At 40.8% G+C, this 27,588-nt stretch overlaps 1 protein-coding gene across 23 annotated transcripts in view; it reads right to left on the reverse strand.

Annotated features, from left to right (window-relative positions):
• Positions 1–24,359, reverse strand: part of CCDC88A (coiled-coil domain containing 88A) — a 68,266-nt gene extending 43,907 nt beyond the window's left edge. For 16 of the 23 annotated variants that reach the window (XR_010079474.1, XM_063391386.1, XM_063391379.1 and 13 more), the window contains exons 1-4: positions 21,682–22,630; positions 21,460–21,560; positions 7,088–7,196; positions 3,370–3,439 (exon numbers count right to left, since the gene is read on the reverse strand). Coding sequence is in view for 22 of the 23 variants with exons in the window: in XM_063391386.1 (XP_063247456.1) it covers positions 3,370–3,439; positions 7,088–7,196; positions 21,460–21,560; positions 21,682–21,744 (343 nt within the window). In the remaining variant the exon portion in view is untranslated. The other 7 variants (XM_063391391.1, XM_063391389.1, XM_063391387.1 and 4 more) reach the window with 3 other exon arrangements.
• Between the last annotated feature and the right edge of the window lie 3,229 nt (positions 24,360–27,588).

The raw sequence follows: 27,588 nt of genomic DNA on the forward strand, positions 1-27,588 counted from the left end.
CAAACACCTCACCAGTCATAACAATTTCAAATGGAAAAAAAAAATCAGCCCTTCAAAAAGTAAAACTTCAGAGTGATATTTTTAGAAATGCTTTGGAGACCTGCAATCAAGTTTTCAATGGTAATCTCAGGTATCTCAAGATAGTTACAAAAGTGCTTAAATTATCTGCCACTCCGAAGTTGGAAGAGTTTAGGTGACAAGTTCATTTAAATTCCTTACAAAGCCGTATTAGATAGTCATCTGCATATCCAAAAAATCAACATGTATTTCCAAATCTGGCCTTAAGCATCTTAATCTCCTAAAGAAGCTTAGGTTAAAGAACTCTGTTTACAAATTAATAAAAATGTTTCTTACTTTTTACGTTCACAATGTCCTCATCTTGCTACTAAATATAGAAATATATTCTATATCTAGAACATAAATGCCATGAAGCAAATGCTTCAAGGGTGACAAAACAATTTAGGCATTGACTCAAACTGCTGCTTTTGAGGGAGCTACATAATGTGTACAATCCCGATGAGCATGGAAGACTGCAATTTTGCAAGAGGTTTCTCAGGCAGATAAATACATTACAAAAAACATGACTCAAATGGGAGATTTTTAATCATTTATACCGATTTCTTGTATCCCAAAGGCTTGAGCTGTGAAGTCTTTTATGGAGAAATAGAAAAACGATCAAGGAATGTGTTTCACCAGAAGTTGCTTCAGCTGAAGAAGGGGAATTCCACCTGGCTGTCTTATCAATAAAGGTTAACAGGAATACTGCAATAGGAGGAATCCACGCCAACTGCTCATAGCCTACATTCACTTATCCCAACAAATTAATCACACTTTTTAAATTTTTAAGCAATCCCTGAGCTCCTCTCCACTCTTCATCTCCTGACTGCCTTTCTAACGCCTGCCTGAATGTTCCTTGTCTCTCCCAAACATTCCCTGAAGGAACAGGGCAAAATACTGAACCATCTCAGCTTCCCTCATCTTGTTTTTTCTCATTTTCCTCCATCAGAAACACAAAAATAGATGATTCTCTCCTACACCCTTCAACCTGCTGCTGACCTTTGCCCCTACCCTGTGCAACTCTTTGATCCTGTGTTCACCCTTATCCCTGACTTTCACACCCTCTGGGCTTCCATCCTCCCCAGCTTCACTCCCTCAGGAACATGAACTTGCTTTCATCTTTCCCCTTCCCCTTTGCCTCATCATTATTCCTCTGTAATTTAATTTAACATTTACAGTCACAGGCTGTAGCTCTCCCCCAGTTTTCTCCTCCAACTGCCTTCCTGCCAATCAGCTTAGGAAATATTTCCTGATAAAATCCCTGCTACCTGTTTCATCAAATCTCAACTCCAGCCTTCTCCCTGCAATTTGTTTTCCTCCCTAAGCCAACTGCCTCTGGTTTATCTGCTCCTGCCATCTGCAATTTGGCATCTTCTGGAATTTCTCTACTAATCATTCCTTAAGTGCAAAGGGGAAAAACTGGGAGACATCCCTGTGAAAAATCACACCTCCTGCCTAAGTGGACCAAATCCAAGTCTTTATCAGGGAATTGACTTTTACTCTGGGGCTTGCCTTGATGCAACCAGATTCACACAGCAAGCGTCTCCAAAGGTCACTGAGGTTTCATTTCCCTGCACCTGCCCAAAAAAAAGCTTAAAAATCCATGTAAGGATGAGATCCTTTTCCAAGCTGACACAGCAAGTGCAGTCCTAACTTTTAAAGGGGAAAGGTTCTGGACAGAACCCAAAAGAACAGGTCTATATTCTAGTTCAGACGAAGCTCTGTAATTGAACTACAGCAGGGAGCTGAAACACCTTGAAGAGTGTTGTCCAAGCATAAGTTTGTTTTTTTTTTTAATGTGAGGGCTACACTACAGGACAGTCCAAATTTTCTCACAAATCCAACAAAACCCCCACGTAAGAGCAAAGCACACACCAGTAGAGCTGCCAAACCACAAATCCCAAAACACAAAGACACCTCCTTAAAAATGACCAAACCATAAAATTGAATGTATGCAACTGAATGCATATTATCTCTGTGGGGTTTGATAGTGCATTTTCAATAAAATGTCATCTTGTACTACACAATATTGTTAAGATATTCTCTCTCAGTATCTTGAACAGAATAAAAAGGTCACTACAAAACAATAGTATGACCTGGAGTTTTTAAAATCTGTTTTTCCAGTATATTTGGTTTCTAGGGAAATCCATGGAATTTTTCAAAAACCTTAAGAAAGTCTGGAATCAAAATTATAAAAGCACAATGCATTCTGCTGTTTTGGAAAGAAAGAGACCACATTCACACTTCTCGGTGCATATGACAGCAGCTGCACATATAAAAACTGAAAAAGCTGTGACCTCAGAAGCAAAAGCAGCAATATTCAAAAACAGAAAGTAAAACCCAAAAGAATTAAAACAAGATACCTACAGAGATGGGATATGTGCAGATGGGATATGGAAAATATCAATGTTATGAGCCCTGGGATTGGGAAGTGAGGAAACACAGATGGTTCTTCTGGCTCATGAGGAACCCCCTGTCTCACAGACATGGAAGCGTGGCAGTGAAGACATCCCAAAGAAATAAAAACAGCCAGGGGAAGCTACACAGCCTGTTAGAGCAGTTCCTGACCTCTCTGCTGAGGTGTCAGAACATCAGGAGGAGAACACCTGGGGCACATTAGACCCAAGTAAATAAATTCTGCCCAATCCATAGTGGCTCCATGCAGGCCAGGTGTGTCTGCTCCGTGCTTCTGGAATTGAGAGCATGGTGCAGAGATTCCCAAGTGGCTGTGGATAGTCAGCTGGCTCCACACAGGCTAATTTTCTTGGTCTGAAAATTGCAACTCTCAGAGCTGGAAGCAGAGAAGGTGGGAGCATGGAGAAGACAGTGTCAGTTCAGGGGAGAAAACAAGAAGGTAATTGCAATATTTTTCAGGTTAGGATGCAAGAGAAGCGGGAGAGTTTGGGGGAAGGAGAAACAAGGATCAGGAGCTGGATCAAGTGAGATGGACTGAATTGCCAATTCTCTCAGCGGTGACAGAGGCAAAGAAAGTTTAAAGTGCAGTAGCTGGGAGTACATGAAACCTTAACTTTGTGCCATCAGTGGTTCACTGGTTGCCGGGAAATGCACTCGAGCTCAGTATAAATCCTAGCGAGAGCCAGGGCTGAGGCTGGGACAGAACACATTTTTTAGAGTGTGGACAAAGAAAATCATTATTAAATAATTACTCATCATTATTAAACCACTTATTTAATAAAGTATTTACACAATCTTCTGTTGAAAGGCTCAACTCTATAGGAATTTTATTTCCAGTGAAAGAATATAAATTATCACACCAGTATACATTTTTATCTTAGTCAAAAATAAACTTACCAGAAAAAGGATTTTTGCCAATTATTAGCACATTTGGCAAAGACATCATGATCAACTGCTGCAAAGTCTCCTACAAAAGTTAATTAAAACATTATTTACATTATACATACTGAATGAAAGCAAACATCAAATAACAACCGCCATTAAAGAGAAATCAGTATTTATTAAACAGTTATAATATTTTTCAGGACTTCATGCATACAATTCAATGCGTACAATATTTACTTATTTGCATTCCAATAAAAAAAACAACTTACAAATATGAGTTACTTCTACAGAAGCTTTGTTTTACTGGTTTGCACAATCATCTCACACAGCAAAATCCTCTTGTGGCAATGAGCTGGCTTAGGCATCTTAAGCCAATGAGATGCCGAGTCTCAGAATGCAGCAAAACCCTTTAAATTTATTATGTTCATGTTTCCCTAACTTATTGATACATATTTGTTTTACTTGCTCTAAGGTGCATTTCTACTGCAAAAAATCAATTTCCTTTATGTCACGCTCTCTTTGGCCTCACCAAAACGTGGATGTGAAAATCCCATGGGTTTTTGCTGCAGTGACACTGGGACAGCTGTGAATATAAAGGTACAAACCCCTGTCTGCACAATCACATGGATTTTAGCTTGGAAGTGCCACACACCAGGCAGCAGCTCTGCCTATCTGTTCCATGGATTCCATCAATGGAGCTCCTGTAATGGCTGTAATCGGGTCAAATCCCCAGTCTAGACAGAGACTAATTCTCCTGAAGCAGAATAGTCTTTCTCCTGTTCCCAGATGTTTATTCCCAGCAGATGCCATCCTGCAGTCAGGCTTTTTGTTTTTCCACAGTGACAGATCCATTATTATATAAAATGCTCCTACTCAAAAGCAACATATTCCAGAAGAGCCCAAGGCACACATCAGGTGTCTTACTGTAAGCAACAACCTAACACAACTTGCTTTACATCAAATGGAAAAAACCCCCAATACTTCTTGAAAAACACCTGTAGAAACTATTACCTACAACTATACTTGAAAGTTCCCACCAGTTAATCAAAAACAAAATACAAATCAAAATTGTATCTGAATTGATTAATAGTGGACTGCAAAATACACATTTGGACATGCCTGAGACAAATTATCAGGAGGGAGAAAACAGCTTGACATCCTCAAATATCATGAAATTCAACCAACTGTGACACCTGTACTTCTCAGACTTTGATAAAGACAATTTTCAAATAAAAATAAGACAAAGTGCACCACAGGATGTTTTAAATCAGTATAAAACAGATAAAATATAATTAATTTAATGAGTATCGACAGCTACTATGAAAGAAAATCACATATTTTTAGTGTCCTTTTGTTGTTTTTTGGGGGGTTTTTTTTTGGTAGTATCTCAAATAATTCCATGATGCTATCATAAAGCTGATCATGTATCAACGCAGAGTCTGAGCAGCAGTAACCAAAATATGTGTCCTAAATGGACATGATCACCTGTTTCCTTACAACACTTCTGCCTTCCCCCAGAGGTATCTGACACCTTTTCTGTCACTTGCTATTAACCTCAGCAGTGGCTTTGCTTGCATGAACTTTTACAGTTCATTATCATTTCTTTTACTGAAGATTTTCACATCTTCAGTCAAAACTACTGAGAGTCATGGACACTCACTGGATTGAACCTCCAGAGTCCACCAGAAATTTTGAAATAACTGCTGAGAACAGTTCCATGCTCTTACACTGCCAAGAAATGTACACACTCAAATTACTGGTTCAGGACCAGAACTGTAATTCCAAAGAATAACAAACGTGATGCAGGAAAAAAAAATTGACTAGTCTAATCTAACACCTTAATTTTGAACGTTATATTCTACCAGTGCAGGTTTTTTGGCAAGTGTATCCACAGCACTGGTGCGATTTTTCACTAAACTGAGAGAAGGTTTTCCACAGATGTTAGAAAAGCACATGCAACAAACCAGCATGGACAAGCTCATAATGAGAACTGTTAAGAGTTAGGTTAACACAATGCTAAAAATTCCAGATTCCCACATTCATCAGTGCCTGATTCCTACACTCAGTAAAATCCTCTCTCAGTCCAGTGAGTGCTCTCCTGTCCCCTCCCCTGGGATCCCAAGGCACCCCCAGGGAACACTCCCAGGCACGCTCAGAGTTCAGGAGCACTCCGGTGTTAGCCTCCTGCCTCACCCCAGGCTAAGGGAGGCCTCTCAGTTTGATTCCAAGGCATCCATCAAGCCCCAGCTTTCCTGCCTTGGGGAATTTCACAGGTGACAGGAACTCAACTGACCCTCTGTGAATAGCCCATCTTTTAACACTTCAACTACCACAAAGCAGAGAGCTCCCTGCAGGCACTGTAGGGAGGGAATATCTACACATGCAAAAAGCAATTTTAGATTTAAAGGAGCTCTCCAGTTTGGAGAGTAAATGCCTTAACTCCTGCTAGAAACACTAGTCCTTCAATGTTTGCATGGTGACCAAACCCCTGAAAGACCAGGGAAGGGAAGGGGGGAAAAGTGTATAAAACAGTTAGAAGGGCAGTTCAATACAGCTTGGACTATCAAAGGCATGGTGACTGGTTTTACCATTCCTTAAACAAGAATACTTTTTTTAAAAAAGCTCTTCTTCTTTCTCTCAAACCTTCTATCACAAAGGTTTGGAGCAACATCCACAATCCGAATCATCCAAAGGTACCTAAATGCCAGCAATTCTGGCTGGTACTGGAGCACTTGCACTGGTGATACCATGAGGCCAGTACAGGACAGGGAATGCTTTGTGTTCCAATAAAGATCAATCCTGTCAGTGTTTGTGCCTTCTGTTGCACCAGTTGTGGAACACTAATGCCTGGTGGAAAATGACTTCCATTAGGAAAAGGACAAGCATATGGGCTTTAGCAGGCAGCACATATATCCATGTGCAGGGGCTGCCATGGAGAGAAGGGCGGGAAGTGCTGAGAGGATGTGCTGTGGTTGTCAGGGCAGTGACAGCTGGGAATTCCCACTGCACTGGGAGTTTTGGGAAGCACACACTATGTGTGGACACAGGAGGAGCAGCAGACTTCAGCACAGGTAGGCCAGCAGGTGTGGGGAGAGGCAGAGCAAAGGTTTTCTCCCAGGTCTAAGTTCTCCTGGCAGGAAGGAGCAGGGCAGTGTGGAAGGGCACTAAAAGCCACACCAAAGGGACACCGGTGACAGCTGCAGTGCTCAGCTGTGGCGTGTCCATGTGTACAACACCTTATCCAGCTCAGCATCCAGCAGGCACGGGACCAGCTCCTACTACTGCACCAAACTTCAGTGGCTCTTTGACAGCTCTGACTTAGATCCTCACTGCATTTACTACAAATTCCCAAATTATTTCTAAGCCAAATAAATTTCATCACGTTTTTCTAACAAAAATTCAGTTTACAAGATTAAATGTAATAATCTCTCTCACTGGCTCAAAACTTGCTTCAACTCTGAAAATACCAACCAATAATACTTAATGCACCATAGGAGTAATTGAACACATGGAGCATTTATTCTATTAACAGATCATCACTCCTACAGAAGTGCCCCCATACCACCTCTGTATCTGTAAATAGTGGTAAGAAATTTGACCAGATACCTGAACAATCATCCATACAAGTATCCCTTGTTGATCTTATTCCTGTTACCCTAAAAGCTATAACTATAGAAGAAAATTTAGAAATAATTCCAGGCAAAACATAACACAACAATCCATTACTTACCTGATAGTAAGTTTTTATTTGTTTCACCAAAATAGACAAATTTTGAATCCTTAATGATGCATCATTGTTTACTTTTTTGTTTAGCCTCTGATTAGCAGACTTTGGATTGCTGCAAAAAGAAAAGAAAAAAGAAAATTTTAAACACACTGAACATTTACCTTAAAACCTTTCTCTAGAAAACAAATGGTATAGTTAATGTGCCAGCACAGCCATTCCTTGTCTTGATTACCATGCCTTGTTTTTCCCTCCACGAATCAATTGGGAGTTGTGGAAGATGGAAAGAGATTGAAATGTGTCTGACACAACCAGCCAGCCTCACATTGTTGTTTGCCCTCAATGCAGCCGGAAACTGGGAGTATCCACCACAATTCCCAGGGAATTGGTCTGACAAGAAAGTTTTTATGGCTACATGATGGTATTTTACTACCATCAGGCACAAGAAACAAAATGTAATTTTTAACTTTTAGAATGATGATGAACATGAAACACATTGTGCTAACACACACGAAACTGTTTTAAATATATTTACAGATTGTTGAAATGTGTCAACAAAGGGATTATTACTTGGGAGTTTTTGTCATGTACTAGCATATACTACCAGATTTTTCTCTGGTTTGTCTTGGCTTCAGGGAGGAAATCAATCACTTTTTCCTTCACAAAGCAGAAAGGATCTGAGGAAATGCAGATGAGTCACCCTTCTTCAATACCTCGTAACACACACAGGACAGCACAACAACCATTCACTGAGATTTCTCATGGAAAACCATGCAGAGTCAAAGCACGCCCCCCCCCCCCCCCCCCCCGTAACACTCTGAAATGTTTAAAAAATTCCTAAGGGATGGCTACTGTGAAGTTTCTCACTTTTACAGATTCCTGATACAGTTGCACAATGCAACTTTCGATACTAATGGTATTATTGTGTTGTTTAATGATATTAGTACTATCAGATAAATGAGAGCTGCCTGGGATGCTGCACTCAAAAACAAACTACCAACTTGTCCCTGTCAAACCAGGGCTCCCTGCAGGGATATGTGTCTGCTGGCTCTGGTTTTATTCAACACTGTCATTAATGATTTAAACAATGGAATACAGAATACACTTTCCAGAACAGCCACTGGCAAACTTTAGGAGAAAAAAAACAAAGAACAACCTTCAAAAAATACTATGGCACTGGAGAATGATCCTGGTAACATGCAAAAGTAATGGAATTCAATAACTCACAGGCAAAGGATTAGAGTCAGAATTAAATGCAAAGAGACAAGTTACTTGCTATAAAACAAAAATGACCTGAATATTGTGGCATCATGACTTACTTACTCTGATGCAATTTATCCCTTTCACTGGTAGTTTCACATAATCTCTGTACAAAAATTACGTATTTTTTTCATTTATATGTAAATTACCTACACAAACTTTATTTGCCTTTTACAACCTGCTTAACTTTTAGCATATTAGGGGTTATTTGAAGATACATTTATGTCTTTTCTTCAGTTTATTGCTATCAGTATTTCCTGTCTTGTAAGCACAAATAGAAATAATAGAAAAAACACTGCTGGGAAAGGAAGTCAGGTCATATAAAAAATGCACCTCCAACACACAGACATTTTTAAAAGAAAAACAGTAGGCACAGTATCTTTTTTCTATATTTATTATTATAAATTTAGGAAAATTAGGACGGGGTAATTGCCTCATTCCTAAATGCTCATCACCATGTTCCTAAAAATATTATAAACTATTAAAATATATTTTAGAACATATTAGCCAAACCATGTGACTAAGATGTGACCTTGAGTTTATTAGTTCAGCCAACCTATAGCTGCAAAAGCAACTAAAAGGGCTAAAAGTAATTATGCTTTCCAGAAGCACAGCACTGGACTCCTTTCCACACTGAATTCATTCAAATTTGTTAAAATCAGAAGAGAAAATCCGCAATAAATCCTGCTGACCTACAGAGATCAGCTGAAGTCTCCTATTTCTACATGCATCTCTCCAAAAGGCCGATTTGGGCCCTTAATCTTCATCTTTAATCTTAATGACCATGGGATTATCTCTGGGCTTTTTCATCATCTTCAGCAGCATTTCTACAGCCACACATTTCAGATGCCTCTCCCTTTAGAGCACTCAAAACAGGGCACAGGGGTTTCCTGGATATTATGCCAGCTCTTATTTTAGCATCAATACCAAAATTAGTGTGCAACCACAAGAAACTCAAAACACAAATGTCATAAAAGCTCAGGCTTTCCATTTTCTCATTTCCAAAGCTGTATTAGGATATTGAGATTGATCCTGGATGAACAACAACTTTAACATTTGCATAGCTCTGGATCTTCATAACACCAGGTATCGGCCTAGCCAGCAGGAAAGGTTTGGGCTGCTTTAACAAACAACCTCACCTCCTTCTACGACAAGCTGACCTGCTTAGAGCCAAAATTATTCATTCCTGTACCTTAAAACAGAAGGGGGGGTAGGGGGGAGGTTGTTTTGGTTTGGCTTTTTGGTGTTGGCTTAAATTGCAGAAGGCAGTTTACTGAGATTGGGAATTTTTGCTGGGAAAACTTGGGCCACAGAAGTACTCTGGAACTGTATTTTTACCACTTGGAAAAACTCCACTGTCCAGTTTCCAGATGCTCTGTTAGTGCAGGTGATCAACAATTAAAATCAGAATGTCAGCCTTGAGACAACCTGGTGCACAGAAAAAAATTACTTTAGTCATTTTAAACTTTTCCAAAACATTATGGAAAGGGTCCAAGAGGAACGCCAAACTCCAAGTTCCCTTAACATTTTTCAGCAAAACTTGAAAGTAGGTAGTGATAACAAGAAGTTTAACCCACTGTTTTTAAGGTTCAATAAAAGCAAGGTAGTGAGATATCAGTACTAACACTACTAATCATTTTTAATTTAATTAAACATGTACCCTCAATAACTCACTATTGGTAGTAGATTCCTTTTTCTCTTTTTTTTTTTGGTAATTAATATCCTCTTGGCTCATTATTCTTCAACCTTGGGAGGTCAGTTGTCTTTGACACTCTCAATTAATACATGTTAGCCATGAATAGGATGAATGACTTGGACAGAAAATTGTTTCCAATGCTTCCCAGAGTGAAATCCTGCTCTCAGCACTTTCCAGTGCAAACAGGACTTCACCTCTGTGTTACAGTAATTGAGACCTTTCTAACCACATTATGTCATTAAATGATTATAAACACAAACTGTTTACAGGCTACCTACTAAAATGACCCCTGTGCTGAATAATAAACATTGAAAACTGAGGGATTCTCCCACCAAGCAGCCTCTGTGCTGGTGTTTAGCAGAGCTCCCTAATCTTCAGTCAGATTTATTTCTACCTTTCAGGTTGTGTTAGAACTGTCAGGTTAGTGTATGGAACAGCCTAGCACAAATCTGACAGGTCCCTCCTCACACCACTGTTATGAAAGGACCGTGATTAGGTCCTTGAACAGGAGATTCCTTATTCAAAAAAAATAACTAAACCCACCTTCCAATACTGATAACCAGCTCTCATCTTCTCAGACTCCAACGTGAATGCTCAGCAGTCCTCTTAATTAATGAAACAGCATTTTAAGTATTATTTATTTAGTCAACGTAGTTCCTCATCCTAAGTATTGATGTCTTAATTTGTCCCTCTTGAGGAGGAAATAATATTGCAGGATGCTGGCTACCCTTTCATTTTATGTTGTTTGTAGAACTGCATTTTTCAGGCTGGTCCAAGTCATGGCATACTAATATTTTTACTAAGCATGAAGCCTTACGTGCAGCTATGTCTCAAACAGAAAGATAAAATTCTAAACATGAACTGCCAAAACCTTCTACAAGCATCTTTAAACTCATTTACAGTTCTTGAAAACTACTTTATTAAAGATTTTAATGAAGTACTTGTACCTATATGTTGAACTGTTGAATTTTTATGACCAGTAAAATGTTTATAATGATTATATTGTCATTAACCCAAAACAATTCTGTTTATTAGAACACATTAGGTCCAATGGCACTGAAATAAACTATTGGAAATACAGGATGCAAATTAAATAATTTTGAAGATAAAAAGGCCTATTTTAGAACCAGTTTAGGACACAGCTTTAAAAAGCAGCTTTTCAAAACCATAAGATTCTAGTGGCTACTATAAACATTTTTAAGGCCATCCATGCTCTGAACTGCTTCTTTTATGAGGTGGGGATACTGAGCTGCCTCAGTGGCAAACAGCCCAGCAAAATAGGGCAAATGTGTCTAGAAGTCGATAGGAAGCAGAGCGGTAAAAGATACCCTTAAGCAATTTTACATTTAAGAGCAACCCACTTATGACAAGATACATTAATTTCAATAGCAATAAAACCAGACAGGAGCATCTACCCCAATAATGCATTAGTTTAAAACTCCTGATTACAGAAAGAACTTCGGTGATTTTGAAATACTACCAGTGTCATGAATCACATATTGAGACTTCATATAATTATGGATTATGTGTCTTTAATTTTTCATTGACCAAAAATCTATCAGAAATGGGAATGCGATAGCTTAATGGCCTCATGCTTAAATCTATGCAGACTGCAAACCAGTTGTGTCCTCCCTTGCCATCTGTTCCTTGATGGTACTTAATGATTAAGTCTGGTATCATAACACACCCTAATTTGATATATACCATTGTTTGAATGTATTTGGTGAGTTCAGTGAAATGCTACCCTGTGGTTAAGCTTACAGCACAGCATTCACTTGTACAAATAAATGCTGCATGCCTAATAAAGTTCATTTTCTGCAAAGTCCTTTTAACTGGAGTGCTGAGGTTCGCTCTTGGTATCTGTCAAATACTTCAGTAATTACTGATAACAGAATTTTGGGATAGATTTCAACCAATAAAGCAGCATCTTCATTATTTACTACTGGCAAGAAAATAGTAAACATGCTCAAAATGTGACAATCTACCTTTAGGTTGTACAACACCTGTATTTCTACCCTCAAGACTGTTTGAGCAACAACCAATGTACAGCTGAAATGATCGTGTAGTTCTGCAAACATCTGCTCAAACATCTGAAGATATCCCAAACACTGAGATACCCTTTGCCATAAAGTCAGTATTAATACTTCAATTTAAGGACACTCTGCTAACTCTGCACTTAGCAAGGACTGACTGTGCCAGAAGTTCAGCAGCTGTATCCAACGTTTTCTGCCTCGTGATCGTGTGAGCTTTAGGAAGCAGGCCTAACATCAAAAGTCTTTTGGCCCTTGCACAAAACCCCACTTCCTAGGATTATGTTCAACATCATAAACTGTTAGGAGGCTGAAGCCCTGTGCCTACTTAAAAATGAAAAACAACCAAACCACGACCAACTGGCCTAACCCAAACAGAGTGGCTGGTGGGATCACAGGGAGCACTGCCAAGAACACTTCCGTGGATACTGAGCATACACAGACAGCTTCCCTCTGCCAGCCTCAGCTCAGCATCTGTGGGGCTCAACTCTCCCAGGGCAGCTGCCCGGTGCCTCAGCGGCCTGGCTGGCACTCCCAGCACAGGGGCTGCCTGCTTCCTCACGGCTGCAGCGTGCTGGAAGAGCTGCAGCCCTGTCCTGCCCAGTAACCCTGCGTCTCCCTGCTCCAGGGATGGGGACCTGCTGCATATCACAAGCTCTGTGTGGTCCCAGCTCAGCATGAAGAGACATCCCCTCACATCCCCATGCTCCCAGATTTACATGGGAATGTGACAACAGCCAGGCAAAATCATAGTACATTCAACAGGTCTGCTGACTTATCTTTAATTTCTTCCTTCCAGGGTTTAAAAAAAAACGAAACGAAGTCCAGAACAGTCCAGATTTATTACTGTTCTCTTTTCCCTAACTGCAGTAAGGAAGATGTATGCAGGTGAGTAAAATGTATGAGAAAACAAGAAAGGAGGTAAAACAGTTCATATGTCATTGACTAAGCACACTCTTGTGGAAAAGAACAACCCCCCCAAATCCCTAAGTTCCAAGTTTATAGAGCAACCACTGTCTTTATCATCAAATAGTATGAAATCACTTTATTACTGTTGTTTCACCTTGACTTCGACTATTCTTTTCCTATCACACTAAAAGGCAGTATGTAAAAAAAAATAAAGCTTTCTGCCAAAAACCGAACGTTGCGTGTCACTGCTGACTGCACCAAGTCACCTGGGTGAGCTCCCCATAACAAATCAATGAATGTGGAACAGTCTGTGCTCCACAGCTGGCAAAAGGTAATCAAAAGGTAATTTGGCGGCCACCAAATTAACAAGTGTCACTCACAGAAAGGAAAATCCATAGGATTCAGAGCAGCACAGAACACTTAACACACAAAATAAACACACCTAGGTATTAAAAATTTAAGAATTCCTAGAATAAACATCAATAAACTTTTTTTTTTTTTTTTAATTGAGAAAACACATATGACAAACACATTCTACTCCAACAAATCGAAATCTCTTTCAAGGGACATCTTGGTAGTTTGCTTGGTTGGTTTTAGAGGGTTTTTTTAAATTACAGAAGGTTTAGCAGGAAGTACCACCTGAAACAGGAGATTTAAACTGCTGCAGTACTGGCACCACACAATTTTCCAAATTAAACCAAACCCAAAAGGTGCCCAAGGATGCAGGAGTGTACAGGCCAAAGGTCAGGAAAGCAGGAAGATGGACATGCCACAGATGCAAAATACTGAGGATCACGAAGTCTGAAGTTTTGACTTCGACTTCAGGCATAGCGTGTTATTTTCCCTCTCAGAGCCAACATTTTTTATTTCTGAAATGAGTCCAAATTTTCAAGACCTATTCAGTTTAGCACCAATTAACAGAGCAGTTGAGAACTACTTGACCTTGTGATTAACACTTTAAAGCAACTGACCACAAGAACGCTGCAAACATTGCCACCCCCAGTAATCCTGTGACAAGAGTAAGATCAGCTTTTCACACAAGCACTGCCAGATCTGCATCACAAGATGCAGCATGACTTGACACCAAGCATCCCAGGGCACTGCAGTCAGGAAATGCCTCCACAGCTCACCTCGGGAGGATCATTCTGCAAATATGCAGGTATTAGTTTGGAAGAAACATCAAGTTATAAAAGCAGCAGAATAAGGCCAGCAAGTTGTCATCACTGCCAGGAAGAAGCAAGCAGTACAGAAAAGGAGACAATAAACACTACTGCCCTGAGCAAATGACATTTGTAGAGCTAACATGCTTTCTAAGACTTTTAAAATATTAATATAAGGGAAAATTACTATGTAGCATTTAAATGCAATATGCATCTATGCAGTCTTCTTTACTTAAGCATCAAAAAAAATTAGGAGTTTGTAAGCACAAGGTTTTTTTCTCCTATCCTAACTAACAGCACCACAGCAGCATGTACTTTGCTTTATTTGATAATCACTGCACTATCAAAAATTATTTCTCCTTTGAAAGACTTGGAAAAATGTTCACTCATTTTACTCTTGATTTTAAACTTGGCCGAAGCTACAAACTCTCAAAAAAAAATTAGTTCTTACTTCATAGTCACAACAGCCTGACCAGAGATAAACATCTCAGTACTGGGCATTAAGAACTACAGGAAAGAGTGATGTGTGATCAGCCAAGTGAGATGGCACCAAAGCTACACAAATATTGCAGTTTTAGTGACTAGAAAGATCTTCAGTTGCAAAAATAGCACCACATAGACTTCCATACTTCCATGAAGTACCTTTGGTTGGAACACCATGAAGGTAGATAATTTCCTTTTTTATGAAGGAAAAGAAACCCTCTGTAAGTAAATGATTAATAATAAAATACATATTTTCATCTTTCTCTACACCCATTTTTAGACTAGTGACAATGGGACATTTATCTGCATTCTCTCATACATCTCCTATATTCTGTTTTTGCCCAGCACACACAATACACCAAATACACAGCAAGTGTATTCCCAAGCTACTAGGAAATTCCAGCAGACACTTTTTGCTCAGGGGCTTATTTAAGAAAAACAAAGATACCACACAGAGAAAAACTAGAGCAAATATTTCCCTGAAGCTTAAACCAAGATAAAATTCTGTAATAAACTTAAGTGGACTGTCTTCCCTCACTTATAGGAAAGGAAGAAAGTACTGGAGTATCTCCAAATGTGCAACACAAAGATACACTCAATGGCCAGGAATAGGACAGACACCATTTATGAGTTCATCCCTAACAGTTTCCCATCCAAAAATACAACATCAGACAATTTTTGCTTGGGTCAAGCAGTAGCTTTGCTTCAATTCAAAGCCCTGGTATCAATTAATCCCATGAAACAAAAGGGACGCGTTTTGCAAACAGTGCTCAACAACAACTGCCTCTGGAGCATCTTTAGGGTAAAGACCGGACTCTAAAACAAAGCAAACAAACACAGAGATTCTCACACTGTTATTCCCAAATGATCTTTGACCACTGAAGTCATGTGCTCTAACAAAGCAGCATTTTGGAAAAATGTCTTGATCCCTAAATAATTACTACCTAGGGGAAAGTGGTGCATTATAAAAGACAATGAAGGCAACAAATTGCTATTTAGCTTGGAGAAAAAAGAGGACGAAACAAAAGTAAGAGGAACATATGAACAAACACAAAACTTAAAAAGTCCCCTCTTAACAGAAGAAACAAATAAGGACAATCTAGAAGTAAATCTCAAATATGGCATAGGATAAGATGAGCTTGATTTAGCACCCCAAATCAGTTAACTAGGTTAGTTTTTAAAAGAAAGATCAGGGCACAGAAGTACTTTGCAAAGGTTTGAGGTGAGGAGATCCCCAGACCAGCCACGAAATCTGAAGCAGCACAGCCTTGCCACTGAAGGGTACAAGCTGATCAGCCAGTTGTCTGTAGTTAACTTAAACCTTTGGATTTTACTGCTGCTGTTATTCTCATGGAGTGCTTTGAAACAGCATGTAGAATTTGAAACGCAGAAACTGTGCAGCCATAGTGAATGTATGTTCTTTCCTTGCCAGAATGCTTTCAAAGCTGAGACAAGTTATTTTTGATATTAGATCTAAGATGGCTATTTATGGAACAGGTTGACAGGCTTAATAGAAACCTCTGTATGTACTAAAAAATAGTTTTTAATTCAGTTTTTATTCCCTGGCCCAAGGAACCAGCCTAGAGTAAGGATGGGGTCAGTAGCAGTCTACCAAAAGAAATAAGGAGACAGACTCAAAGAAAGATAACCAAGATGGCACATGAAGTAGAGAGAGAAAAGAAGTGGATGTGTACATTTAAAGGAAGGTTAGATGATTTAATTCCTAATCTTCAAAATTTTGCAAGGAACAAGAGTGAACTACAGAGTAGTTTTCTGCTCAGAAATACATCAGGGTAGCCAGGATGAAGGGAAGTGGACATCAGCTGTGGAAAAGGGTACAAAAGCATAACAACAACTAGTAAAATAGAGACAAGCGAAGATCAAGTACTTCAAGTATTCCATGTTCAACCCATGCACTTTTCCCCTTTATCTATCAAAAACCCAAACACCTCACTTGTGCAGGTATCAGCCTGTGTCCACCTGACCTGCCCAATTCAGAGCTCACTGCAGGCTGATGGTCCCATCTGAAAATATTCATCATTACACCCAGAACTTCGTTTTCCTCTTCTCTAAACAAAAGGGTTTAATTCCAGCATCCTGGTGCCCATTGTGCTGGACCCCTCATTAAAGAATTTGCTTCTCTATAAAAAAAGTGACTGTTACAAATTCAGCTTTCCTGAAGAAAGTCTCAGCCCTGCTGCTGCAGAACTACTCTTGGGAGCAACAACTCTCACCAAGTCCAATCGACACCTTGCATCCATGGAAAACCTGACAGCACATCTGGGAAGTGTGAATCTATACCATGAAGTGATAAAGGCGTGGATTTAATAATATCTGACCTTTTTCTAAAATACATGTACCTACTTCTGCTGCCAAAGTCGCTGATTTCCTTTTCCTCAAAACTCTTTTCCAGTTCCCCACCCAGCCAGAGCCCAGCTGAAGCTGCCTCTCCCTCCTTGGCCTTCCCAAGAAGGAGTTAATTGGGTTGAGTGGCTGTTGCTGCACTCTCGTACAGAGCCAGGCAGCTGGCTCCAGCACTGGTGACCCAGTCCAGCTTTCAGGGGAAGATATAGGCAAGCCAGAAGTATGGGCTGGCAAGCTCAACTGCCTGGAAAAAAGCACACAACTGAAGGCTGAGACCTCAGAACAGGAGCCAAGGAAGCTGTCCACATTCTAGGCACACACCACCAGCGTGGTGGGAAGAAAGAGGCAGCCACTCCACCTGGAAAATTTCATGGTGTGAAAGGCTTGCAGTGGATCCAGTCAGTGAAAAATTCTGGGAGAATGGTAAAAGGGAAAAAACTTAGGAGAAGAATAAAAGACTTCATCTTTGAAGCAATTTTCAGCATGTCTGGTGGATGCAAAGACTGATATGGAAAGTATGATTTGATTTATGTAATTAAGACCAAAGCTATAAATGGCACGCTAGGATGAAAGCAGGCAGGTTTTCCAGACAGTGGATTAAATTAACTAAGTTTCAGAGTTTGGTTCTGTACATTACCAAATGTCATACAGTTTGGGTCTAACAGTTACTCTGCATACACTATGGGTCCAACAATTCCTTTAAACTAGATTTATTTGCACAAATACAAACCACAGTAAAATAAAGCAATTAAAGCTAAAATACTGTTTCAAGTCTTTGTTGCTTGACCAAATATTAATGGTGGTAGTAAATGTAATGAAAAGCCCCCAATCTTGTTACTACTTGCAGCTGTCTCTTTATTCAAAGGAACCAGCAAAACCCTTGTCAGTTTGGGAACCACAGCTCATGCTAAAAGACTTCCATCATTTCCTACCCAATCCTATTGGAATTCAGCTGACAAGTATCAGAGAACAAGACCTATCAAAAGTGGAAATAAATACCATTCAGAAAATGAGTGTTTCTGTAAAGATACTGCAATTTTTTTGGATCAGAGGAGTTTATAAACACTACAGTGTTTATAAACTAAGACTATTAAAAGACTAAGACTATTAAAAAAACCTGAGGTGACGTTAATCAGGTTGTGGAAAGATATCTCCTGGACAATCAAGTATTATTTTACTGCAGTTGTACTTGGGTATGCAACAGGTGACTAATCCATTGAATTATACTGGTTCACTGATTTCAGTACCATGCACAACAGATTCCACTCAAGCCTATGAGCACTTTAAAAATATCATGTTAGAAGCATTATGATAAAGAGGTGCAGTGAAGGTATGAAGCATTCCTGGCATGTTCCTCCACCTCCCTGCCATGGCAGAACACTCCTGCAGTAATCTCTCATGCTCTGATTTATTTCCAAGACGCATGACCCCTTTTTTGTATCAAAGAGCACAAAGATAAAGGCTCAGATTTAGAAAGACAGATGGGTTTCTATCCACAAGCATCAGATACTGACTGATCCCAGCAGAAGGTAAGTAACCAGATGCTTCTGAAGAATGGGACCCAAACTTAAACAGGAAATTAGAGACATTCTCTCCAGTTAGGAGCTAATATTATAAACACTGGGACTCTCCTTAATTTAAAATAAAATTTAAAAAAAAAATTAATTGGCCTGTAGCATTTGCAGCAAGGAAGAGCCCTTCAGATGTAACTCAACACTGAACAGAATCTGTGCAATTTTCACAGGTCCCAAAACATCCAAAGGTAAAAAACATACACGGAATGTGATGAATTTTCTCATGGATGAGGTGTTAATAAATTCAATACTGATAAACCCCATAATCAGCATCCTGCAACTATTCCAATGCTGACACATCTTTCCCCTGAGTCACTGCAATTGCTGAAAATAAAGTTGATCCAGGCAAGTACAAGGAGAAACAAACGCTGGACTGACAAACTCTCACTTGTAGATGATGGAGGGCAGGATTAACTCTTTTCTAACTGAATAAAAAACCTTCTCTAACTAACAAAGCCACTTTTTTGACTGTGTAACTGTTTACAAACCATGCCTAATCCAATATTAACACTCACTTTTATGGTCACAGAATTTGTTTTCTCAACATTTGGCAAGAATAAAGTAAGTATTAAAGTATATGAGCAGCAGGACCACAGCACCTCTAACAGCCCCCACTGCCATAGCTCCTAACCACAGACCTCTAGTTCTCATGTGAAGTCACTGAGCTTTAAAAAAAAAACCAAAACAACCAAAAAAAATCCCCAACCCCAACATTCTGAAGAAAAACACTTTTCTTTTGAAGTCACATGACAAGAATTTCTGCCACATTTCCTCAACATACAACAGTAAAGAATGAATGGAAAACAAAAGAGAAATAAAAATGGAAAACACTGGAAATAATCTGTATTGATAATGACTTAGAGCTAGATCTCTGAAGTGTTTTTGCAAATGAAGACACTTGCTCAATAGGTGGATATTCAAAGTGAACAGGACTAAAAGTTAACACAGGTTTCCACAGTGACTTCACCGCAGACAGGACCACGCGGCAAAACATGAAACAGTTTTTCCCCTATTTCAATCCTGGCACAAAACCCAAAACAAACTGAACTTTCCCAAAATATGAACAGAGTTCTAAGAGGCAATTCTAAGCAGTAACCAGCCATGATACATCTGAGTTCCCAAAAGAACCTTCTAGTGTAGTGACATATTTCTAAAATGTACTTTATTTGTACACCAATGCTTTTACACACTCCTCCACTTTGAGGTAGTTTTGACTGTTCTGAATACCAGACTATTTTTTTTCTAAAATTTACATCTCCAATGTGTATTTTTACACATACACACCTAATGCTTCCTAAGTACAGAAATCATGGCATGGGGTCAAGGATGCACAAAGTCACAGCCAAATTCAACACACAGTACCTTAGGCATGGGAATGTTCCTTCTCCACAGTTTTCCACTTCACATACATGCATCAGGTATCAATTTATACTCAGTATTAAAAAATTGACTGAAAGACGTTTAAGACTATATTCCTCAAAATCACCTTGTTCCAGTGCTAAATTTGCCTTCCAGCTGTCAAACTTTTTCATCCCATAGAAGCTCTACGTATCAAATGTGTGGCCACAGTTGACAATCTACTTACTTTGTGTAGTCCAAGAAAAAAAGAAAGAAGTTGTAAAATAAAAATAGTACTCTTCAGTGAAATGCATCACTTAGAATTCGTACTAAAGTGTGCCAGAATCCATTCAGAATTTTTTTCCAGAAAGTTCCATTCCATCAAGTTTGCCATATTTTTCAACATTAGAGTGAATATTAGAAGTGAATACTTGAGAGTCTTAGTTGTACAGAAGTAGGTGACAAAGAAAATACTGGTTTTAAAAGATTGTGAATTCACACTTAAATGTGGTAAATTGTTCTTTTGATACAGATTAGTTATACAAGCTGAACACCTAGGGTAAAAACTTTTAAAGCATTAAATATGAATAAAAGCTATAAACAGAGCAAGAGGATGCCCATCCCTGAGCAGTGTTCCTGAGGAACAGCTGCCAACACAAGCTGCTCACACACTGATGGATGTAGCCAGTCAGCCCTAAGTCCACAGTTTTTCATAACTATACAGAAAATAGATGTATTTCTCTGCAGAGACTCTCTCTCTATATTTATATAAAAGGTATGTAGAAAGTTTTGTACTAGTAACACTTCAATGATTATATCACTAGACACCTGACAAGTGTTACTCCCCAGCATGACAGTAGTGGGCAGCACTCCAGTCAAAATTACCATTAACAGAGAGCCACTGTAAAGGATTTTTTCCTGACAACCAGAGTTTTCAATAAAGTTTATAAACCCTTGAAAAAGCGTTCCTTCTGTTGGCTATAGCCAGAAAACACTCTACACTCACAATTAAAGCACCAGCTTTACTGCTCAACTGCTATCTACTCTAATTTGGAAGGATGGAAAATGCAGAGGAAGGAGTTTAAGGGCAGTCTTTTTGCTCAGTACACAACCCTGTGTGAGTTGCATGCCATCCTTAAGTTGCATGTCACGTGCACCAAGATATGGATTAGAACCTTATTAGCCAAGCAAATTTATTCAAAATTTTCCTTATGAGCATGACTTACAGCAGGATGAACCTTTTTTATGCCTCTCAGTGGAAATCTGGGAAACTATTTACAGTCAGCCCCTTTTCCAGTAAGTTCTACAATGATGATTCAGCCTGTATCACACTATACATCCTGCAAATACATTGCTCGGATATTCAGCTGTGCAGAGTCGAGATCTGCCGCGATCCCAAGTCTCCTCTTAACTCACCACATGACCGTGTCACGCACAAATGAAAGTAATTTATCAAGGTCAATACGGGGAGAGGGAGAAAAGGATTTTTCGTAAGGCAGCAAAAAAATACAAGAGAAACAAATCAGCGAAAAATTACCCCAAGGCAGCGCTTGCCCACACTCACATTTGCAGCATGACTTCGTTTAGATACACTCCATCCACCAGGGCCACATATTCCTCCAGGTTGGTCCCATTTCCTCCAGCCAGCGGTCCGAATGTCTTCACCTGGAACAGAACCAGCAGCAGCACCGTGACACCAACTCCACCTCGCTTCCCTGCCGCAAGGGTCTCCTCAAACAATGAGCAAATAAAACCGGGAACGTGTGAGGGGAAAATGAACGCTTACCCAGGTGACAAGAGGGCTCGACATGAACTGCTCCAGAAGGGGTGTGAAGATCTCGTTCTCCATTTTACAAAAAAATGGTTAACATCAATGCAGCTCCTCTAATGCAAAAAATAAAGATAATTCCTCCACTGCAGCAACTCTCTGGAATGCTCCAAGGGCTCAGCTGGAGTGAGCGAACCCCATTTTTACCAAGCGATGCAACAGTAACAAAAGTCAGTGCATTGGCTAGCGGGATTTATCTTCCTCTTTCAAGAAAAAATGCATCCGAAAGTCCATCTACGCGTATTTCAGCCTTTCCATTGATGCCTCTCCCTTCCTACATAGCAAAGGGGTGGAAGGAAGGAAAGAAAAGAGGGAGGCTGCCTAGCTACTGGGATTCTGCATCAGACAAAAAAAAAAAAAAAAAAAAAAAAAAAAAAAAAAAAAAAAAAAAAAAAAAGAGAGAGAGAGAGAGAGGAAGGAAAAATCTGCTTCAGCAGCGGCAGCGCCTCAGAAAGGAAGGAAAAATTCCAGAAAAACTCCGCAAGCTCATCCTGCCCCTTCCCCACAAAAAAGAGCCCCAAGCCCGGGCGAGGGGAGCAGCGAGGGCAGCGACCCCCGCCCCTCTCGCCGCCAAGCCCCCCGGGCTGCGGCTGCACCAGAGCGCCGCTGCCCCCCCGCACTGGCACCGACAGGGAACCGGCCCTCGGAGGGACAGGGGGCTATTTTAAATCAGTTCCCTTTTCTATCCCTTCCCTTTTCCACTAAACTACGACGCCAGAGAGCGGCAGGACCGGCACACGCCGCCCGACCCCGCAGCCTCGCCCTTCCCCCGCGCTGGCCGCTCCCCTCAGGCTTCGCTCTCCCCTCGCCGCTCCCGGAGCGTCCCCCGACCCCTCCCCAGCTGTTCTCCTGCCGCTCCGCCACCGCTGCCGCGGCACCAGCTCCGCTCCCCACCCCCGCCCTCCCGACCTGCGGGGCCACCTCGCCTCAGCCAGCGCGGCCGCGCCGCATCGCTCGCCCCCTCCTCGTCCTCTTTCCCTCCCTCCCTGCCTGCCTCCCGCTCTCCCGGCTCTCCAGCCGGCTTCAGCGTGAGGATCCCTCCGCCCGGAGCCGGGTATCCCTCCGCCGCCGCTCGGGGATGGCGGCGCGATTAGAAAGGGGCGGTGCCGCGGCGAAACCGCTGCAGGACTCGCGCCCCGCGCGCGCGCGCGCGATGCGGCTGCGGGCAGCGCTCAGCCTTCGGTGTGAGGCGGAGAGAGCCTTGTCCCTTCCCCGCCCCAGGAATAAAGGTGGCCCTGAGGAATGATAATGCTCTTCCAATTCCCCTTTTGGGGGAATAGAGGTGCCCGTGAGGGAGATGCTCTTTCATTCCCCTGTTGTGTAATAAAGATGCCCGTGAGGGGAAAACTCAGCGCGGGAGGGATAGTCTCCATTTCCCTTAGGAGAATAAAGGTGCCCGTGAGGGAAAAAGTGTGGGAGGGAAAGATGTTCTTTCATTCTCCTTTGAGGAATAAAGGTGTCCGCGAGGGGAAAACTCAACCCAGACGAATAAGTGTGCACGTGAAGGGAAAAGCACGGGAGAGAGGGAGAGGGTCTTCCAATCACCTCTTGTGCAATGAAGGTGCCCGTGAGCGGAAAAGCGTGTGAGGAAGGCAGATGCTCTTCAATTCCCCTCCTAGGCAATAAAGGTGCCCGTGAGGGGAAAACTCAGTGCAGGAGGGATATTGTCCCTTTCCTTTAGGAGAATAAAGGTGCCCGTGAGGAAAAAAGCCCGGGAGGGAGAGAGGGTGGAAGAGAGAGGCTCTTCCATTCCCCTTGGGGGAATAAAGGGGCCCATAAGGGGAAAACTTGGCGCGGGAGGGAGGGAGATGCTGTTCTATTCCCCTTATGTGGAATAAAGATGCCCGTGAGGGGAAGAGAGTGGGAAGTAAATGCTCTTCCATTCCCCTCTCAGGGAATAAAGGTACCCATGAGGGAAAAGCTTTGTGTGGGAGAGAGATGACTTTCCATTTCCATTTAGGGAGTAAAGGTATCTATGAGGGGAAAAGTGTGGGAGGAAAAGATGCTCCTTCATTCACCTTTGGGATATAAAGGTGCCCATGAGGAAAACTCAGTGAAGGACCATGTTCTTCCATTTCCCTTTTTGAGAACAAAGGTGCCTGTGAGGGGAAAAACTCATATCTTCAGTAAGTGGTATCCAGAACCAGTACAGGTTTTCTCCTCAGAAGGTGGAATCCAGGACACACCCATGTTAAGGTAAAATCCAACTTTCTGGAAAGGTTTTGTGGGGAATCAGAGGATAACAAGCAGTGTGTTGGCCTGATCCATTGTCCCTTCTATAAACCTTCTCCTGCTGCTTGTGCTTCCAGTATTCAATCCTGCATTAATATGCATGGATATATCTGCTTAATACATTATGTGGTTCATTGACAAAGCATTTTACAAAATCTCAAACTAAATCCAGTTTGTCTCCTGTGTGGTATAAATTAAATTTCAGCAGCATTTTTTCAAATACCTTTAATTTTGCACACCCAATTAAAAAAAATAAACAAACAAAACAACCAAACAAATCCCAAAAAAATTGCAAAAAAAGTGACTGAAATTAGGTGCTTTTAAAAAAATCAAGTAACAGCTAAACAGATAAGGTTTTTCTTAACTCAAATACCAGATATGCATTTTCCCTAATGTCCAAGATTTGGAAAAAAACCAATTCCAATCGTGACTTTTTTCCCATGAAGAATGCCTAAGTAACAGATTAGAAAAATAAATTACAGACCTTGTAATATTAGTCTGTCTTTTGCATTCTAAGTATTTTTTTTTAACTTAGATGATGTTGCATAGTTAAATGACTTTGATTCTCACAGTTTTATTTTTTAGCAAAAATCAGGTCTTTCTGTCCCAAACCAGGTTGCTAGAGTGAACTCAACCCTCCTGTGAAACAAAAGAATTAAGGAAAGGCAAAGGAACACTCTGCAGTCTTGGTTCTGAGTAAGAATCTGGTGATCCATGGGTGAAATAACTGCCAATAAATTCCCAGCTCCTATGGGCAGCCACAAAAGCATTTTTGTACAAGCCTGACCAACCAAGCGCCCCTCTCCCTGTGTCTGGCAGCGGTCTGTAAACATGCAATTGTGCCCACAATGCCATGGAACTTCCCTGGCTCATCCCCTTGTTTCTTGCAGGGTCTAATTAGGCAGTAATGACTTTGGCATAAAGCAATTTCTAGGAATTAGAGCCCAGCCAGTAGAAGTTGATAGCCCATGTAGTAGTAACAGCAGCTGGCTCACAGAAACCATTTTATACTGAGATTCCTTAGCATTAAAAATTGAATTAAATGGTTTTAGATGTTTCTGCTTCCCTCCACATCATGCAGTTGGCCTGTGTGCATGGCTGTGGATCACTGTTCCTGCAGAAAGACTGCTACATTTTAGATACAAAATGCATGGTCAGCTGTTTTACCTCAGATGATTTACAGTTTCTTATTTCAACTGGAGATTAATACAAAATAAAACTTCAGACAAGGTATTGAGACGCAGTCAAAGAAGTTTTGTTTTCAGTTTTGGTTTGGTTTGGGTTTTGTTTTCTTTTTTATTTTTCCCAGGACTAAGAGCTCTGAAAACCTGTGAAGAAGCTCTAAAGTTTCTTCTAAGTAGCTCCCACCAAGTGTGAGAATATTTACCTCCTTTTCAGGTACACACAGACACCAACCAGCCTGAACCGCTGCCAGGGCAGATGTTTGCAGTGGAGTCAGAGCCAGGAGAACCTGGACTGCAGCCACCTCAGTGAGGTGAGACAACTCGCCCTAGGACAGGAAGCTGTCAGCCTTTGATTGCTGAGCCCTTGTTTGACAGGCAACCCTTAAAATGGGTTAAAATGTTTGTCTTTTGAATTATTTCTCTAATCTTGAACTGAATATAGAAGGCTTTCATTTTCAGTGTAGCTGTCAGGAGTCCCAGGAGTATTGTTCTAGGAAATACTTAGAAGTCACAGCTCTACAGGGCTACATTACTGTAACCTGTAGCTTGTGATGTATTTGACTGCACTGTTTTAGCACTTTTTACCTGGGAAGGCTCCTGAAAGAAAGTTTCATGACTGCACTTACAGTGGTAAATCTCAGAAGCTGAGGAAGATGACAGCTGAAGTTAGATGACCCAGAAACAGAGAAGAAACATTATTATAAGACTGAAGTTTCAATAGTTTTAACTATTCTAAGAATGTACATTAGGAATATATTTGAACTAAAAAAGTATCCTTTTTATAATTTGAAAAATGCATTGAGAACAATCTTGCTCTTTCACATCTCATTTTCTTGAACACCACTGTCAGTATTTAATACAGAGTGTAGCCTACTGCTTCTGAAAAAACAGATTTAGAGATTACCTTGTTTGAAGAGCAGTATTTGTTCTGTAAAGGAAAAGCATCCCCATCTCCTTTATTTTGCATGTCCCATGTACCACAAAGACTCTACACAAAAGACATGGAAATTATAAATGATCTGTGCCTTGATCCCAGATCTGCAAATTACAGAGTTACTTCATCTTCTCAGTTAACTTTTTTTTGCTCGTGGCATCACTTCCTGTACTTGCTATTGCAAAATGAAAAAGAATAGCTAGAAAAAACCCTGATGCCTTGAATCTGCAGAAAAGTGTGACCGTGGACAGCCCCACTTACCTTCTCAGGGTTTGTCAAAACATTTCTGGTCAGCCCTGCCTGCAGAGAGCCAAGGGAGAGGACAGTTTGGGGAGTAATGACAACCAACCTGCCCTTTTTAGCTGATGCAAGACACAGTGGTTTTCTCTTCCTCTCGCACACAAGCTGAGGAAGGACGCTGCTCTCGCCGCTGACTCTGATTCCCAGTCAGCACTGCTGCGTTAACGGCCTTTGCCTGAAGGGACTTAGGAGAACGGGAAAAACAGGGAACAAGGGTGGACACTTGGGATCCACAGCGGGGTTATGAAACCACAGCCTTAACTGGAATATGGGCTGGCTTGATAGAACAGTGTGTAGTGAAAACGGCAAGCCAATGACAAGGACAGCCATCTTCCTTGTCCTGTTTGCTCCCAGAGAATCCCATTTCCCTATCAATCTAAACTATAGAAATAGAGGGGGCAATAAAGAGTAAGTGCACTGAGGGGTTGAGCCTTTTGAAGTATGGCTATGAATTCCTAAAGGTGCCACAAATACAGCAGACTGAAAGTTACTTTTTGTTCCACAGGAGTGGAAAGAAGGGGAAATCCCTCTGTAACATTAATAAAGAACTGAAAATGCCACAACAATTCTTGAACATTCCTTCCCTGCTACAGTGTCTGCTCTGACGTGACCAAAATTCCCCATCAACTTTAAGGGAACTTCCTGTGATAATTGTAAGTAACCTCAAATAAGGGTATTTTGAGTGAAAATTTAAAAAGAAAACAGTAGAGGCTTGGGGAAAGTTGGTGTTGTCTAGTTAAGATTTTTGGATCACAGATCCTAGACATTTTACAGTTTGTGTCTAATTGTAGAAAATAGCAAGAAATTAGTACAGAGACAGGAGACGAAGAATAATACTCTGTATGGGTACCAGTGTCAAATGCACCAGAATTTCCTGTCAGGCACAATGTTCATTCCAAGAACAGCTGTTGACAATTTCTAGCCATGCCTACCTAACATATCTACACTTTCCTTTGAGGACTACATGGACAGTACTTAAAAGGTGAAACATTTAGTAAAAGTGTCAGTTTTAATACTGAGATTCATATGAGGAGGGAAGAGCCTACAGCTTTTTGTTACTCTTCAATCAGTTGGACAGGCATGAAGTGGCAGGCCAAGTGATGTGATCAGAAATAAATCAAGTTTTTACCTTGATTTTTAAATTTAATAGCCATTCCTAAGATTTTCAATAGGTTTATACTCTTAAAAGGGTGTCAGAGAAATACTCTCTTTCAA

This window comes from Prinia subflava, chromosome 2 (genome assembly GCF_021018805.1).
Source record: "Prinia subflava isolate CZ2003 ecotype Zambia chromosome 2, Cam_Psub_1.2, whole genome shotgun sequence".
Classification (NCBI taxonomy): domain Eukaryota; kingdom Metazoa; phylum Chordata; class Aves; order Passeriformes; family Cisticolidae; genus Prinia; species Prinia subflava.